The 18,229-nt window shown below is 37.6% G+C and overlaps 3 protein-coding genes across 4 annotated transcripts in view; 2 read left to right on the top strand and 1 right to left on the bottom strand.

Moving 5' to 3' along the window:
- The first annotated feature begins 822 nt into the window (after positions 1 to 822).
- On the top strand, positions 823 to 8,239 carry LOC122084715 (kinesin-like protein KIN-14Q). 2 transcript variants are annotated; one of them, XM_042653158.1, is made up of 17 exons: positions 823 to 1,144; positions 1,248 to 1,325; positions 1,570 to 2,177; positions 2,484 to 2,652; positions 2,802 to 2,863; positions 2,965 to 3,181; positions 3,256 to 3,332; positions 3,415 to 3,514; positions 3,604 to 3,711; positions 3,800 to 3,979; positions 4,209 to 4,494; positions 4,584 to 4,745; positions 5,369 to 5,584; positions 5,692 to 5,729; positions 6,182 to 6,345; positions 6,467 to 6,592; positions 7,191 to 8,239. In XM_042653158.1, exons 1-17 carry the CDS (start codon positions 1,069 to 1,071, stop codon positions 8,058 to 8,060), a joined length of 3,537 nt encoding a protein of 1,178 aa, XP_042509092.1. In that variant the 5' UTR covers positions 823 to 1,068; the 3' UTR covers positions 8,061 to 8,239. The 2 variants fall into 2 exon arrangements, with proteins under 2 accessions (XP_042509092.1, XP_042509091.1); XM_042653157.1 differs by having other exon boundaries at positions 2,796 to 2,863.
- Positions 8,240 to 10,397: 2,158 nt separating this feature from the next.
- LOC122084658 lies at positions 10,398 to 14,884 on the top strand. Its single transcript, XM_042653081.1, has 3 exons — positions 10,398 to 10,870; positions 11,146 to 11,258; positions 14,566 to 14,884. Exons 1-3 carry the CDS (start codon positions 10,729 to 10,731, stop codon positions 14,653 to 14,655), a joined length of 345 nt encoding a protein of 114 aa, XP_042509015.1. The 5' UTR covers positions 10,398 to 10,728; the 3' UTR covers positions 14,656 to 14,884.
- A 1,354-nt stretch (positions 14,885 to 16,238) lies between these two features.
- The window catches only part of LOC122084657 (endoplasmic reticulum oxidoreductin-1-like), an 8,534-nt gene continuing 6,543 nt past the window's right edge, over positions 16,239 to 18,229 (bottom strand). The window contains exons 8-10 of the mRNA XM_042653080.1: positions 17,098 to 17,221; positions 16,833 to 17,014; positions 16,239 to 16,513 (exon numbers count right to left, since the gene is read on the bottom strand). Coding sequence (XP_042509014.1) covers positions 16,495 to 16,513; positions 16,833 to 17,014; positions 17,098 to 17,221 — 325 coding nt within the window. The 3' untranslated portion in view covers positions 16,239 to 16,494. The remainder of the gene's footprint in view (positions 16,514 to 16,832; positions 17,015 to 17,097; positions 17,222 to 18,229) is intronic.

Genomic DNA, 18,229 nt, shown 5'->3' with positions numbered 1-18,229 from the left:
TTTGTTTTCAACGAATTGAGAAAATCATGGTGAGCTTCTTATGGGGAAAAGGGAGAATATGGTGACAAACACCATTAGATGAGTTGGAAAAGAGTGTGCAAACCAATAAACAAGGGCATCTTTCCTCACGAATTTGGTGCATCCATCATAAACAACAGACCAAAGCTTAAATATTTTGGTTTCTAAATGGATAAGATATTAACTTATGATATTATTTTATTTTATTTATTTTTTGCTACGAATATTAACCTATGAGATAGTTGTAAAGTCCTTCATCATATGAACTTGATCATTTGGTAAGTGGTCGCGATCTTGATGTCACCAATAAATGCAATATAGCAGGTAACAAAATTAAGGGGAAAGGGAAGTTGTGTGTCTCATCCGTACATATTCCAATATACCTTTCTCAAGTAACAAACAATGAAACCCACACTAATCCACTCTATCATATTCTGATCATGGGCCTCATGTGAACCGCATATGAATGAAAACATTCTCCATGGCCCATACCCTCATTGTGGTAGCATGCAGATTAATCCTATGAACAACCAGACAATTAAGGGGAGAGAGAGAGAAGAGATGGACACCCTTATCAGATTGTGATTTCAAAGGGTGAGCTCACACGGGTTTGATGTGAGCTATGGTGCCTAGCAGAATTTAACTACTATCAACTAATTTTAACTGTCCTGCAAAGTATCGTCAAGTGGATGGGAGCCCACGGCCTTGCTAAGAGAATCCATGGCGGACACTTTGGCACTTTTGTGGGCTAAAAAAGTGAGGGCCTTTATAACAATGAACCCCGGTTGAAAATTCAAATTTCAAACCAACCGTTAGAGTCTAAGCCGTAACAGTCCAGTGAGGGTGGATTACCAAAATGAATGTTTCCCTTTTCCAGAACGAAATCAGCGGAACTTCAAAGAAAAGCAGGAAGCTTGATCTTCTGATCATCCTCTCATTAGTCATTACCTCCCTCCCTCCCTCCCTAAAGATTCAAAAGCTATACTTTTTAATTTCTCTTTGTTTCAAATCTTACCTTTTTTTTTCACTCATTGAATCCTCACTTTATCGATGGAAGATGGTCAATGGGAAGACCCACTTCTCCTCACTGATGTTTCTCAACAGGAAGAGGAACAGAGTTGTAACTGTAAGACATCTAGAGCTTTTTTTCCAATCTTCATTTGGGTTTGACTGAAGTCTCATGATTTCTCATCTGGGATCTCTGGTTGTCTAACTACATTTCCTGACAGACGTTTCTAGGCAAGACCGGAGCTTTGACACTGCGGATATGGCGGATCCTGATGATTCTCATCCTAACATTAATAATGGTAATGTATTTGGATTTTACTCTTAGTCACAACCTTTCTGTATTGCAGATTTTGCTTCGCGAAAATAGAGCTAAAAATTAGGATGGGGAATTTTGGGACAATGGCATCCAGTGATGCACTTGGGATGGTATAGAAGGCGAAAAAAGAATTATTTTTCCACTATTCTCTGCTTCAAAACTTTCGAATTTGATGATTTTCTGTCTGGGTTTTGTGGAGATTTGTTTAATCATGGTCCTGTTTCCAGGTCGCTGCATGCTGGGATTTTCACCAACATCCCCTGATTTGGTCATCTGTGCTGGTTCACCTGATATGAATTGCAATAAATATGAAGAAACCCCAGAATATCTAAAGAAAAGAAACGGAAGAAACGGGTTAGCATCCATAGAGCTATCTCTAGAGGAAGGCATCACTGGGTTAGAAACTAGAGAGAACTCTGAATCAACGAGGAAGAGATCAGTTTCTTTCCCAGAGTTGCCGAATTCTAATGTAGACATGGTTCCTGAGGCTTCCCTCGAGCTATTTATGAAGTCAACAACCCAAAACAAGTGCCCAAGGACTTACCTTCCTGTGCTAAGCATAAATGCAGGAGGAGATGCTGTAACTTCTGATGGGGTTGATTTCCTAGAGGACATGTTGTTCACTGGTGGCGAAGTTATACGAACAGACGCAATAATTGAAGACGGCAACGAATGCTTAGCACTGTACCAAAGTGCTCGGTTTGGCAATTTTTCATATAAAGTTCAAAACTTTGATCCCGGAAATTACTTTGTTGATTTGCATCTTGCAGAGATTATAATCACAGATGGCCCTCCAGGGATGAGAGTCTTCGATGTCTTTATACAGGAGGAGAAGGTGAGAATTCGTTCTTTCATTTTAAATATATTGTGCTTGATCCTATTGCATTGATAACAAGAATCACACTAGAGCTCAAGCTCCATATGCATTGAGGAGTACAGAGGAGACATTACCCAGTTTCTAATGTCAGCAGCTCACAACAGCTTATTCAGTTCCCTTGTGTGAATGGGACTGAGATCTCTTGTATGTCACCTTCCATATCAGTTCCATTGTAGGGCAACCCTATTTTTGTTGTAACCAATTGTAGTCTCAGCACAATCATGAAGAAAACAAATCATTCATGAAGAACCAATTCTCTTGCAGGTAGTTTCTGGAATTGACATTTATGCTCGGGTTGGCTCAAATAAGGTTCTGGTTTTATCTGATCTAGAGGCTACTGTCCATGGCAAAGAGGGTTTATCCATCAGATTTGAGGGAGTAATAGGAAGTCCCATTGTGTGTGGAGTTTCCATAAGGAAAGATTGTTTGGCAGGTCAGTTGGAAGTTCTAGAATTCCTTTTGATATTTGAATCTCTCTAGAGTGATAGCAGAATAATTTTTTTCCTTCTGTTAAAGCATGATAATTTTATCACTTGGTATCAATATCTAACAAACTCAACCTACACTTCTTTTTAGGCTCAGGGGAGATGAAATTTTTTGAAGAGAAAGAATCATCTCAAACAGGAGATCATAAAGAATTGGAAGTAATGTTTGAAATTAAGATTTATTAAAGTACATTTAACAATATTCATTGCTTGAAATACAATTTAAGAAATCCTGATTTTCTTATGACACCCCCCTACAGGATTTTAATGAGTTTAAATGTAACATTAATGAAGAGGATGGGGAACTGCGGAGAAAATTTGAGTTGCAGTATAAAGAATTAACAGAAACCAGAAAGGCATTGGAAGAGATTAAAAGGGAGAATGACCTGAAAAGCAAAGAATGCCGAGAAGCTTGGATGTCTCTTCATGAGCTCCAGAATGAGCTCATGCGCAAGTCCATGCATGTTGGGTCTTTAGGTATGCAAATGTTCACGAAATATTCCTTGATTTAGTTTCTTCAAGACAACATCTTGATGGATCTTTTTTCACAGCTTTTGCCATTGAGGGACAAGTGAAGGAGAAGAGCCGATGTTTCTCATCCCTTAGAGACTTAACTAGGAAATTGAAGGTACTGGAATCCAATTCCTGCTACTAGAGTCTACTCTCACTAGATCAAAAGCAGTTTTAAATTGGTTTGGAAAATTGAGCAGATTCTGAAAATGGAGCACATCACGTTGTCAGAAGAAGCATCAGAATACAAGAAATGCCTTAGAGATATGACCCAAATCACCAATATCATTCAATCTAAAAGTAAGTCAATACACATATTTCCTTATATCTCAATTCCATATAATCGTTTCTTGCATATATTTACATATCTACCTTTTCCTTCTTTATAGTGAATCAGCATGTGGACATGGAAAAAGAGTTGAACGAGGTCAAGCTTAAATTCATTGAAGGTGCAAAGGAACGGAAAGAGCTTTATAACAAAGTCCAAGAACTGAAAGGTTTAAAAAAATGGTGGATAAGACTGCAGAACTTAACAAGGGAACGTGAAGGACTATTAACATTGTTGCCTTTTTTCCTTTTTGGCAGGGAACATAAGAGTTTTTTGCAGGTGTAGGCCTCTGAACAATGAAGAAATTGCTGGAGGAGCTATTACAACAATTGATTTTGAATCTGCCAAAGATGGAGAGCTTACAGTCAAGGGGGGGAATGGAGCATCCAAGAAGATTTTCAAGTTTGATTCTATCTTTACGCCACAAGCAAACCAAGGTAATCAGTTGATCAAATGAAATTTCCTATCTGGTATATAATGTAACCATTAGGCTGATGGGACATTTATCTATTGATACATTTGAATGCCTATTGGAAAAAATTGTTGCGTTGGCTATATGCTACCATATTATTAGTTCACTTGTCAATAACCTCAGATGTTCTTCTCATTTTATTTGTTAATTTTTTCCCCCTCCTCGTCTCCTAAACTTGATTTATCTTCATATAGCTGAAGTGTTTGAGGAAACAGCCCCCTTGGCAACATCAGTTTTAGATGGGTACAATGTCTGTATATTTGCATATGGTCAGACAGGAAGTGGCAAGACATTCACAATGGAGGGGTCAGAAGAAGCACGGGGAGTCAACTACAGGACACTTGAGGAGCTGTTTCGCATTATCAAGGATCGACAAGGACTTTACCGATATGAAATTTCTGTTAGTGTTTTAGAAGTCTATAATGAGCAGATAAGAGACTTGTTGTTGCCAGGGTCTCAATCAGGTGCCAGTGTAAAGAGGTAATTTGAAAACTCTGTCTATTTTTTTAAAGAAATGTTTTTTATAACTATGAAAAGTAACTAATTGAAGCTTTTTTTTCTCTGTGTAGGCTTGAAATAAGGCAAGTTGCAGAAGGAATCCATCATGTTCCAGGACTTGTTGAATCCCATGTAAACAACATGCATGAGGTCTGGGAAGTTCTAAAGACGGGCAGCAGTGCTAGGGCTGTTGGCTCAACTAATGCGAATGAACACAGTAGCCGATCCCACTGGTTTGTCTTCCTCCTTTCTGTCAGAGCAGTAATGTAAACTCATCCCTTGTGATTAAGGCACTGAAACAGTTTAGTTTCCAAACATAGATATAAGATGGTGGAAAAAGAAACAAAAAATTAAGGATCTTTTATTATAAGGTATGACAAGATCACTTGCAAAGACAAATGTCCCCTATATCACTCCCGCAATCCCTCATTAAAGAAAAATGCCTTTATTCCTTTACCCTCCAAAAAATTTGTTGCTGTCTATTTACAAATTTCTCCATTCCTTGTTGATTCATTAATTTGTCAATATGCATATAGAGTGATTGATCCAAGACTAGCTGTTCATATTGCATCTACAAGTAGTGAGTGATATGAAGTACATGTACATCTTATTGCCCATATTAAGAATGTTCTCCTCCATCAATTGTTTAGATGTGTAGCTATAACTAAGTGGGAATTTTCAATAAATAAGAGGAGAAGAAAAAGAATTAGGGCACAGATAGAGAAAAGACTTCCATTTCTTTAAACAATATGGTTAGACTAAAACATGTAGTGTTCTTATTATTTATTGTTTTTCACTCTAACTATGATGCAACCTTTGAAGTATGATATTGACTAGTGTGGCTTTCCCCTTACAGCATTCATTGTGTGATGGTGAAGGGAGAAAACTTGATAAATGGTGAATGCACAAGAAGCAAATTATGGCTCGTTGACCTAGCCGGAAGTGAGAGAATAGCCAAGACAGATGTTCAAGGAGAGCGCCTAAAAGAAACACAAAACATTAACAGATCTCTTTCTGCACTTGGTGATGTTATATCTGCTCTTGCAACCAAAAGCCCTCATATTCCATTCAGGTTCTGAAACCACCTTTTGGTCAAGATGGTAATTCTTAGTGTTTTGAAATTGCTTTATTGATCACTGACTTTTGACATTTTGAATTTTCCTTCAAAACTTTGTGTAGGAATTCCAAGCTCACACACTTACTTCAAGATTCATTAGGTACTTCCTCTATTTATATCTTGCAGAGTTCTGAGTTGAGGGTGGAAAACTGGGAAGAACTGCCTTCATATCCTTATTTTCTAAGACAAAATAAACCAGGGTGACTTTTGACTTATCATTTAGTTTATGCATCAAGGAGATTTCCCATTTTGTTTCAAAACTTGATTAGATGATTATCATCATCAAAATCATTGCATACTTGTGGACAGTCGATTAAAATATAGAAGGAATTGTCAGAGAAAGCCCCAGGTTTGGTTGGCTTTATTCATAGGTTAGGCTGATTTTATCAAGTGTACATTCCCCCCCACCCAAAAGAAAAAAATTAAAAAATCCTCTATATTGCTGCTTGGTTATTTCTTTGTCTTCTGTTCGCTCTCCCTAGCTTGAGGAAAATTAGAAAACAATTATAGAACCATCTCACACATATCTGATTTCTGAGATTATATCCACAGGTGGAGATTCAAAGACATTGATGTTTGTACAGATCAGCCCCAAGGAGAATGACCTGAGTGAGACTTTATGCTCACTGAACTTTGCAAGCAGAGTGAGAGGAATAGAGCTTGGTCCAGCCAAAAAGCAATTAGATGGCACTGAACTTGTGAAATACAAACAAATGGTACAAATGCCAATTTTCAGTACAATACTCCCTTAGTATAAGGACTCACTATAGATTACATGCTGGTCAATACTTTTGATTAATTTGTTTCTGTCCTCAAACATCTGTCACCTTCTTTTAGGTTGAGAAGTCTAAGCAAGATATAAAGAGCAAAGAAGTGTTAATAAAGAAAATGGAGGAGACAGTTCAAGGTCTAGACCAGAAGTTGAAGGCAAGGGATCTCAATAATAAGAACCTACAGGACAAGGTATCTCCAGAGATCTTTTTCTTACAAGCTGGCTAATTAAGAGACATTCTAAATAATAGGATCCCAATTTTTAAAGTATGACAGTAATTACAATCAATATTTTCCAAGCAGTGTAAAGTTGGTTCTACATATTAATAATTAAAACTCTAATTTGTCATACCTTTACTTGGTCACTGTAAGAGCTTCTTTCTGCCCTCACTTTAAAATCTTAAAATTTCTCGAAGGTAGATAATGTTTCAGGCTTCTTAACTACAATAGATACCTTGCATTCCATTACCAAAACTGGGCTTCAGTCCTCCCTTACCTTTTGAACATGGTGTATAAACTTTCTTTGATGATGCTAATTTACCTTTGTGATCAATCATAGTTCTCAAAATTTGAATGTTTACTATTTTAAACCTTTTCTTCTTAATACCTAATTTGCCTTATGCTGCTTGAAATTATGAATAGTCAAGAAAGTGTGTCCTGTTCTATTTTCCTTTCTGTTATCTATTGCTAGCTTGAGAATAATTTATGTAAAAAAAAAAAAAAAAAACTCGGTTTAGTTTGTTAGGGAGATGTCCAGAATAATCATATCCCTGCTAATTCTTTGCTACAGGTGAAAGAGCTAGAATCACAACTTCTTATAGAAAGAAAACTAGCAAGGCAGCACGTGGACGCAAAAATAGCAGAGCAACAACAGCAGTTGCAACAACTAGAAGAGCAACAAATTGCATGTATAAAGTCTCCACAGGCAACACGCCTGTTTGCAAACCAGAAGATTGCCAGTGAACCAGCTAGTTCATTGGGTAAAGATGTCATAAATCTCGTCAGACCACTCACAGATAACAACTCCAGACCTGCAATGGCCCCTCCTCCAACTGATAACTTTTTCAGGTTCAGCAATCTCGCTGAGAAGGAAAACAGACCTGTGATGTCTGAACAACCACCACTACTACAAAAAAGGAGTGGTAGAGCTTCCATCTGCACTACAACACGGCGGCTTCCACTGGTACCAGCCCCTAGACGTAATTCACTAATCCCATTACCTTCTACACCAAGCATGGTCACATTGCCATCACCATTACTACCTATGCCACAACCCCAAGCTGACCCCATCAAAGAAGAAGATACAGAAGAAAGTGAAGGTAGCTTGCCAGACCAGACACCACACATTCTCAAGGGACAGAAAAGTGGGGGTACTAAGAAGGTGAGCAGCATATTGAGAAGAAGTCTTCAAAAGAAGATTTACATAAAGTCCCCAATGCAGCAGCGAAGGATGGGAGCAAATGGAGGGATGGAGAAAGTGCGTTTATCGATTGGAAGTAGGGGGAGGATGGGACAGAGAGGGCTGGTTAGTAATGCCACCAGGGCAGCTAAGGAGGTACAGCAAAAGCAGAGCCAACAGGAAAAGGAAAGGGGATGGAATGTTGGCAGTGGTGGAGCCAAGTGGGGGGTGGGCAGGGGGAATACTCCCTCTGTAATCTGATCATTTTTATATAGGGATAGTGAGTGGGCCAATTTACCTGAAACAAAAGTGTCATCCAATTACTCTTCTAATTGTTTTTCTGAACTTTCAGATTGTTGATGTAAATTCTTCATTGTAACTAATCAAGTGGATTTCTTTCTTTTAAAAGAAAAAAAAAAGTGTGCATTAAAATCTCCCAACTTGACTGATTCTTTTTCCTTTTTCTCCCATACAGAAGGGTGAATTATTCCCCTATTTCATAGTGATCCATCATTTGCTTCCCAAATATACGTCAATGTATATCGTTTTTTGCTTTCCTAGTTCACTACCTGGGGAATTAAATGCATTGAATCTGAGTTACTATTATAGTTCCAATAGTCTGAGGCAGCTATGAATTCAATTCTGATCCATATCCAACCCCCCACCAAAAAAAAAAAGGATCCTAAATGTGTGTCAGGAATGTCCAAACATTTAACCATTCTCAAAACAAGGCATCAATACAGATGGAGGATCTTCTTTATATTATCAAAGAAGATTTGGATTTGTTAAATGATACTACATTTGCACTATACTCAATAATCCATGACTAGCCAACTCCATTTAGTCTGGATAAGCCTGATCTGAGTTGAACCATGTGGAAGCATGTCATAAACAAAATCCACAAATCTTGATCAATTTGGTTATCGAGAATGCAATATCATATTCACGCAATTACTCCTAACCTTATGACACTTTATTTTTGAAGCAGCTTGCATTGGATGATATTTTAAAATGTACTAATCACTCTTGTTATGGTCCTCTCCTAGAGTCGAGAGATTTCAAGAAGGTCAACATCCATGTACTATGATACTAAAGTCAAAAAAGTCACCATCCATATAGCTTGTAAATGCTTACATCCTATGATGCAGAGGCTGCTATGGCTATCAATGGAGTATGTAGCACATCCTCCATAAGCATTGACTGAAGAGCTAACTCATCATCTGCAATCCTTTGTCTCAAACTCAAAGATTACAGAAACTTCTGTATCTTTATTGCCTCCCCAATACCATTGCTGAAGATCATGTGTTTGTTCAACTACTCATAAATACAGAGTTTTGACTGATTTTTCCAAATATAAAAGAAATTGTGTTCTAGCCATTGTACGAATTCAGGAGCCCGCCCACATGAAACCTGTGGTTGCCTTCAAGAAATTTTGTGTCAACAAAGCCCCTATTGTCCATCAGAAACTGTAAGTAATCACATCTATGCTACCACTAAGTATCCATAGCTCTCCATTATTCAGGCAAGACTGACACTGATGGAGGATGAAGTGAACAAGTCCACAGAAGTTAAACATTAATAGAGTTGCAGCATGGCAATTATTTGAGCCACATGGACAAACCTCTTCAAACCATGAATTTAAAAATTGGATCAGAATCAGGTGATTCGACTCAGAATCAACCCGGACCAGTTCCAATTAACCCCGATTCTTCCCGTACTGAGTCTGACTGGTTACCCATGAGTCCTCCCCCTGTTAGCAAAAACGGGAACGAAAAAAAAACAGAAATGGACGGTACGGGTTTTAAACGGTAAAATTTTTTGAACGATACGGTCAAATAAACGGTCAAAAAAATAGAAAACGGAAAAAACTGAAAAACGGATGGTACGGGTTTTAAACGTATAGATTTTAAACAAACGGATCCAAAAAAAAATACTATACTCATATAAATTAAGGAATTATTATATAAATACTTGCATCTAATATTCAAAATGACTGCAATATCCAATACTAATGCATATATCTCATGTCTTATTACAAATTTTATGACGTATGATTAAATATCATTCACTACCAATTCTAAATACATATACCACACATGTCCAAGTTTTATTGAGCAATGTGGCTTGGCTTTGATGTTGTTCATTATTGTCAACATAGTCAACACACTCTTGGAGTAATGTATGTTCAGTTTGAATTAAGAGCCATCACTTTAGAAACATTTTTTAACAAATATATCAATTTGTATATGAATTTCGGGATCCATACATTGATATTGAGTTGAAGGTGATATCATGAAATATATAGGCCATTGAGTTAGCTTCATGTCGGCGAAAGAATCAAGTGGATCAGAGTTTAGGAGAGTAAGATATGGTCAATTAAGTAAACATTATGTTTAATAAATTAAGTTTTAAAAAACAAAATCAAAAAAATGGAAACGTATTTAAACGCGTTTTAAACATGTTTAGAACGAAAATGCTTGTCTTTTGCTATTCTTTTAGAATCTTTGAGAACCATACGAGAAAATGTGTTTTAAACGGTAAAAAACAAGAATGTGTTTAAAGTTTTAAACGTGTTTTTGCTAACAGTAACCCATAAGATGCTTCTGTTATCGGATTGTCCTTATCCAAATCTCCATTTACATGCCCAAGGCCTTTCCCAAAACTTGCCCTCCAGCCTCCGGGACTTGTTTCACCAGCGTATCCTTCTGGTTTTGGTTCAAGTTATGAAATGAAGGAAAAATAAATAGAAAAGGGAAACCCGATACGGAGTCTCCTTGCAGGTCTTCTGTGCAATTCTTTTCTATTAAGGAGGATGACATGGCTGATATCTAACAGAACCAGGCATAATTAAAAGACCTATTTTATGGGTTACTCTTCTGATCAGTGCTTTTAGAGATTTTGAAACCCTGGGAAGTTAAACTATTTGTTGATGGGTGAAGAAGAAGAAGAAGAAGAAGAACCTAATCTTCCTTCTACACCTCGCCATTCGTCGTCTCCTCAAACAACCACAAAAGGAGAGGATGCTCCTCCTCCTCCACCACAACCATCTGTTCGATTCGATCCCAGCCGAAGTAAGTTTTGGGTGCCCTAGATTTTGTTTTCTTTGATGAATGTATTATCTACAATGTATAAAAGTTTATGTTGAGTTTGACGGACCTTTACAGTCATTGGATGGATAAAATCCATTCTTAGGGATGGCACATAAACTTAATAGCTCTAACGAATTAGGTTCGCAGGCCCTTTATTGTATGGGTGCAACATGGATGGTTTAACCTTTTTTCGTGGGCTCTGAATGCTTTCATTTTTTCTATTGGTTCAATACTTACTTCCTTTTCTTTATTTGAAGTGATTGGCATTATCAAAAGGAAGGCCCTGATTAAAGATCTAGCTGCTGTATACCATGCGGAATGTCTTTCATACTGTCAACAACTTTTGGAGCTCCAAAGGAAGTGGGAAGAGGTTAGATATGGATATCCTTATCAATGAATTTATGCATTAATGTTCTAAATTTTAGTTTCTATTCTCTATGGATTTGCTTCATAGTTATGTCATTATTGCCAAATGCAAATACCTTGCTACAACTTAATTTGTTGTAACGTGTTCGACTTGGACATAGATATTAGAGTTTGCTTTTTGTATCCAATGTCTTAGTATGTTTTATTGCATAGTAAATATTGATTTTGGGAAAATCTTCATGGCATCTCATGTGGGGTGTCAAAAGGCAGTGTAACTTTGCTCTAGCCTCCTTCCTCGATCATCCTTGTCCTTCTTCTATGACTTCCCATTCTCTGCAAGCTGTGCAATCGCAACAAAAACCTCAGAAAATGACAACAAAGACAATGTCAGAATGGGGACATCGAAAATAGCCCTGCGGAATCGATGGCAGCAATTTACAGTCACCTAGGACGGTTATTGATAGCTGCTGCAACAACTTCCAGCATGGCAGCAATTTGACATTTTCAATGATCATTTATTTCCATGACACCAAGCAACTGAAAAGGCACAAAGCCAACCTAGTGAAGTTTAATTATCATTGTTCAGTGGAACCATTGAACATCACTGCCCATATTTGCTTCTTCCTCAGCAAACTATAAGGCAAAGATGGGGAGTCATACTGCAACGCCGTCTCTTTCATGAAATTAACTCTCACTTGAGAATAAATCCCAGCTGCATCCCACTTTTTCTTTATATCAAGGTGTTGCACAAATGCTACCATGGAAGAAGTTAACTTTCTATTATGTGTGAACTGTCAAGGTAATCAAATGCTCAGCATAGCTTTATGGGAAATCAGTCCATCTGAAGTCTTCCTTGGCCCTGAAGCTCTTTCTTATTCAATATGATTGTATGTGCTTTTCATCTTGGTTTAATGTTTCCCATGGGGGATTGGTGGATGGGACTGGCATTTCCAGAGTTGGGGATATAGAGTAATGAACATTGCCATGTATAAAACCTTTTTCTGCTCAAGTTTGGGTTGGAAGTAGTTCTTCAGTGTCATAAAAGTTACAAGGCATTTTATTCATCAAAAAAGGAAAAAAGTGTAGGAGACAGCATGGATGAGAAGGATAGCAGGCTTTTAAGGATGAGAGCATTTGCATGGAGTTAAGGGGTTTTGGTTCTGAGGGTGGAACTGTCTTGTTAACTAGTTTCAGAGCTGTCTCTTAGAAGGATAGAAATGAGTTTTTTTTTTGAAGCTTGATGAGAATGAGTTGTAGAAACTTAGATTTAAGTTTAAGGAGACCACAGGGATGGGATTGAATAGGGGATTTTGAATCTTCTGGGGGAAGGCTGTGGTAGAATCATGTAGTCCCGCATTGCTTGGTTACAGCTCTTGTTGGCTCTTTATTAGCCTCAGTGACATTCGTTGAAGGAAAAGATTGTTAAGAAATGAGTTCCTGCTGTGGGCCATGAATTCATTGTTTATATGTGTTAGACTACTTGTGCACTTTGTGAACTAATCCAACTCATATAGTCTCCAAATCATGTTTTTCTTGACATGAATCAACCTGTGACGTATGCTGACTTGCAAGTCCAAGATAAAATTGTGTTTCCATGCCGAAGCTTTTGTAACTATGACTGGCCTTTGACAGTATAGTGGTGTGGAGCACATGTAAAGAGAAAGAGATTCAACGATATGGCTGAACTCTATAAACAATTAGTGTCACATTAGGCAATCTTGACCTTACAACAACAACAACAAAGCCTTATCCCAACTTAATGGGGTCGGCGACATGGATTTAAGCAAGGACAAAGAAAAGGAAAAGTGAAAGTGAAAGGAAAGCAGATCGCAAAAACTGTAACGAAGTAGAACACAGCTAGATGAGGTCTACCAAAATTAGCTTTCTATTTCAGTTGTCTATGGTAACATGCATCATTTTTTTTAAATCCAAAATTCGAGTGCGTCGTTTTTTACCTCTACAAAATTAGGTTTCTATTTTGTTTGAAGTATTATTTCAATTGTTAACCCCTGCCAAGACTGCTTCTTCCAACATTTTGTATCTTGTATCTCTTTAGTTACTGTCACAATGGAAGAAATGCAATTCTCATCCTTCTTTGCATCAGATGCATGCTATAATAGCAGACAGTGGCCAGTCTCCAACTACCACAAGATAATGCTCTAGTCTTTATGGCTGCAACCTTTTTTACCACTAACCCAGTTTCAGAATTAGAAAATAAAAATGAAAACAGAGGAATACCCAATCTTTTTTGTTTTCTAGGGCAGAAGATTGGGGAACTAGAAGTTTCTTTCTGTTTAGCTGTAAAAGGCTCCAAAGGTACAGTGACTAAACCATAGTTGTCAAGGCAACTAGGAGACTCAAGGCGTTGGAGGGATGTCTAAGTGACAAGGAGCCTGCCTAGGCGTGCATTATATGACTATTTGTAATATAGCAATGATAATTATAATTATGCTTATATGCAACTTAGATACCATTTGGATATAAAATGATAAGATTATCCTAGTAATGACCTAATATGAGAAAATCAACATATAATAAAGAGAGTATAGGATATAATATAAGCATATTCATCAACAAACAAAGCAGTAAACATAAATTCGTGAAGTGTCAACAAGGCGTGCTGTCGCCTTGGACTCAAGAAAGAGCCTGAACGCCTAGGTGACACTGACACCTTGACAATTACCGACCAAACAGATAAATTGATATAGTTAAAATTTGTGCTTGTTGGGGTAGACTGGACAATGTGTGGCTTAAGCTACAAACTTTTGTGTCTCAACACAACATCTCTGCAAGATGCAATTATGGAATTGATTGCATCTAATGGATTTTGAAATTCTTGCTCGATTAATGTATTAGTTTTCCTGCTTTTGCTTTCCTCAAGAGTTTGAACTCAGGGAAAGAAGCAGTAGTCATAAATCTTTCTATGGAGAGATTGGGCTGTCATTTTAAAAGAAACACGTTTGCGAAGAGGGGGTTGCAGGTGTCCACTAAGGAAGACGAAAGTATCCATCCTTTCACTTCTATGCTGTACTTGCCGTCTAATAATGCCCAGAAATTGGGTTCCCTGCAGGGTCATTGTTACTACCATACGTATAGACTTTCTCCTGTCTTTCCAGCCTGTTCTTTTACAACTAACAGATTCAACAGATGTGATGGTTACCCTTACACCACTAAAATCACATCGAATTTAGCATAGGAAAACACAAGGTGAAATCATCACAAGCTTAATGTCTCATTAGTGTGTCAGAGAACTTTTTGCCAGTTTATGGATTTGGCCTTTTCAACTGTTTCTGACTTTCAAATCTTTGCAGCCAGTCGTGGACAGCAAAGCTTTTGAGGATGTGAGGAAGGAGACAATAAGGCCACCCAAACGTCTGAAGAAGACCCGTGAGGGAAGATAGCGCAACCCTTAAAAGGACATATATATATATATATATCACCTTTTGAAAGGTGGTTACAAGTATATATATATAGTGCAGCTGTATACGTGTTGAATTCTTTTGCTGACAAAGGAAAATACTTTGCCCTACCTTGCACTTTTGTGACTGCAATTGTAATTTTGGGATTTATGTACTTTATTAGGTGTAATACTTCCTGTTAGATGTTATGGTATGATATTTCTTTGTACAAGCGTTCCTCTTTTTTCCTCTTTTTTTTTTTTTCTTTTGTTGGGTGGGGGGGTGGGGGTTGTGTGTGGTGGCCCTTGAAGCTGGTTTGGTCCAGTCCCTCAACCATTTGAAATATTTTAAAGAGTTTATGAGCAGCACAATTCTTTTGAGGGAGTTATCAGTTGGATAATGCTTAAATACTAAGTTAAAAGAGTTCGAATATTATCCATGAATTTTTCACATAAGTACCAATATCTTGCAATATGCATACACTGCATATTCTTCAAAGATTCGAAAAATTCACATATTTTATTCATCAATTATATTAGGCATGAAAAATTTCCTGTATTATTCCAGATTTGTTCCATAGACTAACCAGGCTGTGGTTGGCCAGATTGGCGGATTAGGTCCGTCGGAGTAGACTGCTTAATGGTATGATATTGCTGCAAAATGTTTGGGTTCTTCCCGATCCAAGTACTGTAATGAAGTCTGTTATAAGCATAAATTTTCTGCTCCCATATTGAATCTCTACCCACACAAGAAAAATCAGTAGCTACATGCCTACAGTGGGATAAATGAGGTGGATTCAAAGGTGAAAGTTTCCTTCAACATCATTACCCAAATACCTTCTATCTTGTTTTGCACTCCAAGGAATTAAGGGGGGTGGATGGCCTGATAAGAAAGATCACCTTTTGATAAATTCTTAAGGCCCTGTTTGGTTAGAAGTGAAGCAAAATTAAAACATAAATAGAATGAAAATTTTCTATAAACGTTGGTTATTAAAATAATTGAATAATTAACTCAACAATATATTAAACATGGTAATTAAACTTTGCCATGTCAGTTTCAATAATATTTTGCATTAAAAGTTGAATAAAATTTGGGGAACAGATCCACGGGGCACAAGAGTAACGATTGCTACCCACACTCTCACGGAATGAAACCATCTCTTGCCCCCTCTCATTGGTGTGGTTTCCCACTTTGGCGGTGCGGGAACCTCTGCCCTTAAAACTTAGGTGAACATTCCCTCATTTTTTTTTTTTTCAAATTTACTCATTTCCAACCAAACAGGGTAGTGTTCCAAGTATTGGGCACTTTTAGAAATGAGTTAATGAAACCACTATTTTCTCAACATCTACCCAATGAGGAACTTGAATACAATACAAACTTTTCATAGCTTGTACAAACTTAATGCCCCCAAAACTACAAATTGTTGTTCAATTGATCAACTAATAGCATGATTGGCTAATCGATAGCCTACCAATAATGCGCAATACCATTTGATTTTCTGATCAGATTAGATCATAATGTTGGACCAAGCAGCATTCCTTGCACCATGATTTTGATTGATGTTTCAAAACTGTCAACAGCCGATATGAATACGACACATTTATTCTATTTGTATATCTTTGGTATAATTTTGATGCTTCTGACATACTTTCAAGGTACTGTAGTTTTGAACCCAACTGATTGAAATGTTTGCATTTTACATCCCTTTTTCTTTTCATTTACTAATCTATGATTTAATTTTTCCGAAAGGAATTTACTCATCGTCCACTATTCCTCCAATGGATGCCCTCAGCTTTAAAAGGATTGTCCCTACCCCTATCCTCCAAAATTGATACAAGGCTGTTAGATGCTGCTTCTTGACCTGCACCAAGTGCCATGAGAAACCAACAGCAGAGTTAGTATTTGTGTAATTGCTTACATGCCTATCAAATCTGGATCATCTGGAACACAAATTATATCTAGGGGCTCAAATCATATCAGAGGTTATTTTCTAAACAGATCAAGGTGGCCATAGCTATTAAACCCTTATTTCTGCAGGGTATATTGAACAAAATGCTTTCATATGCTTTTCTAGTCATGTGAGTGAACCCCTATGGATGACCAGGACATTCTGTGCTCTACACAATTTAGACTCTTGGTCAATAATCTGAATAAAAGTCCAAAGAGGCTAATGCACCTACCATGTCCTGACTACAAAATCTCGAATTGCTTGCAGTAAACTACTTTGTACAGAAGGAATGGGCCCTTGTCCCTCCATGATTGTTTTGATAGTGGGTCCCATCTCGTGGACCGATTTGATAGATTCTGAAAGTCGATTGAGGAGGTTTATCAGGGCGATCACTTCATTCCGCTGCAGCTGCAGCTGAAAAGCCAACCAGCAATACACAGTATAAGAATTGGATAAAAAAGAACAAAACTATGAAGTACTGAGACTAAGGAACTCACAGGCTGGCTCATGTTGTTTTCACCGTCAACAGAAAAGAGGATCTTCAATGCAGTGCCCAAGCCAAGAACTTGAAGCTTTCCCCACAATCGGCACTTTTCACAACCTACACAATCCATCAACGCACTGCAATACAAGTACATTGAGTCAAATTCTCTCGTTTTCTTGTTTCTTGTTTCTTGTTTCTTGTGTTCACCTCACAACTAGAAGGAACTCCAATTGCATAAAATCAGGTATTAGTGCACAAAACTTAAGGAAGAAAAAGTGGTGGTTGCAAACAGTTCCTCTCCACAGGATGGCCCAGGGGAGGATGAAATTATTATCCTCCACTGTTGAAGAATGATGACAGGTGTTTTCTCAGCAAAAGTGGAAACATTCATATACTGCCCAGGTTCCCCATATTTTGGCTTCAAGATGTGCTATAAGCCCCCAGTAAGGATATGTACAACTGCTCATATTGAAAATAATTTATTTCCTATTTTATATCCAGCCTATGAGTACATATGTTTCAGGAAAGGTGTGTGGATCTCTTGTCCCCAAAACTTAGTGTATGGGGATATGTGTCCAAATACGGGTATGAATGTTTCAAAAAGGACAGTTAATATGTTAACAAGGGCGTTAATGTGCCAAAAGGAGGGGGTCTATTCTTCTCCACAGCCATTGTGGGTTTGTCGGACACATATCCCACACCTGTACCCATGTGATGTCAACAATGGATAGTCCAGGGGTACATGGAGTGTCCTGGCAAGAAAATCAAGCCTTCAAAGAAATATCAAAAGCACTCAGATGAGTTTTGAGAACATGGGTTCAATAAAGAGGTGTTTTAGTTGACAAGTCATTTTATTTAAATTCCAATAGCATTTGAGCACATAATATCATCCCTAAATGTGGACTTACTTGAGCCATACTAGTTTGTTAAATATGAATTAGATACAAGACCTATTCTAGGACTGTAAAGATAAAAATTTTCCTTGTCTTTTTTCATATCTCAATATGGAGATAAGTCCATTTTCAGTGTAGAACTATGTATTTGTGTTCTATGGCACCCAATGCAAGACAATCTGAATAAGGTCAAACAGTCCATGAAATTTGAAACACTGATCCAAGTAAAGTACTCAGAAATAACCCACCCCC

The sequence above is a fragment of the Macadamia integrifolia genome, chromosome 7 (assembly GCF_013358625.1).
Source record: "Macadamia integrifolia cultivar HAES 741 chromosome 7, SCU_Mint_v3, whole genome shotgun sequence".
In the NCBI taxonomy this organism is placed as follows: domain Eukaryota; kingdom Viridiplantae; phylum Streptophyta; class Magnoliopsida; order Proteales; family Proteaceae; genus Macadamia; species Macadamia integrifolia.
This window is presented reverse-complemented; position numbering and strand designations above follow the sequence as displayed.

Coding starts and splice junctions, on each gene's coding strand:
- LOC122084715 (XM_042653157.1), top strand. CDS start 1,069: ATGGAAGATGGTCAATGGGAAGACCCACTTCTCCTCACTGATGTTTCT. Junction 1,145..1,247: donor AGAGGAACAGAGTTGTAACT/GTAAGACATCTA, acceptor ATTTCCTGACAG/ACGTTTCTAGGCAAGACCGG. Junction 1,326..1,569: donor TCATCCTAACATTAATAATG/GTAATGTATTTG, acceptor TCCTGTTTCCAG/GTCGCTGCATGCTGGGATTT.
- LOC122084658 (XM_042653081.1), top strand. CDS start 10,729: ATGGGTGAAGAAGAAGAAGAAGAAGAAGAACCTAATCTTCCTTCTACA. Junction 10,871..11,145: donor TCGATTCGATCCCAGCCGAA/GTAAGTTTTGGG, acceptor CTTTATTTGAAG/TGATTGGCATTATCAAAAGG. Junction 11,259..14,565: donor TCCAAAGGAAGTGGGAAGAG/GTTAGATATGGA, acceptor AAATCTTTGCAG/CCAGTCGTGGACAGCAAAGC.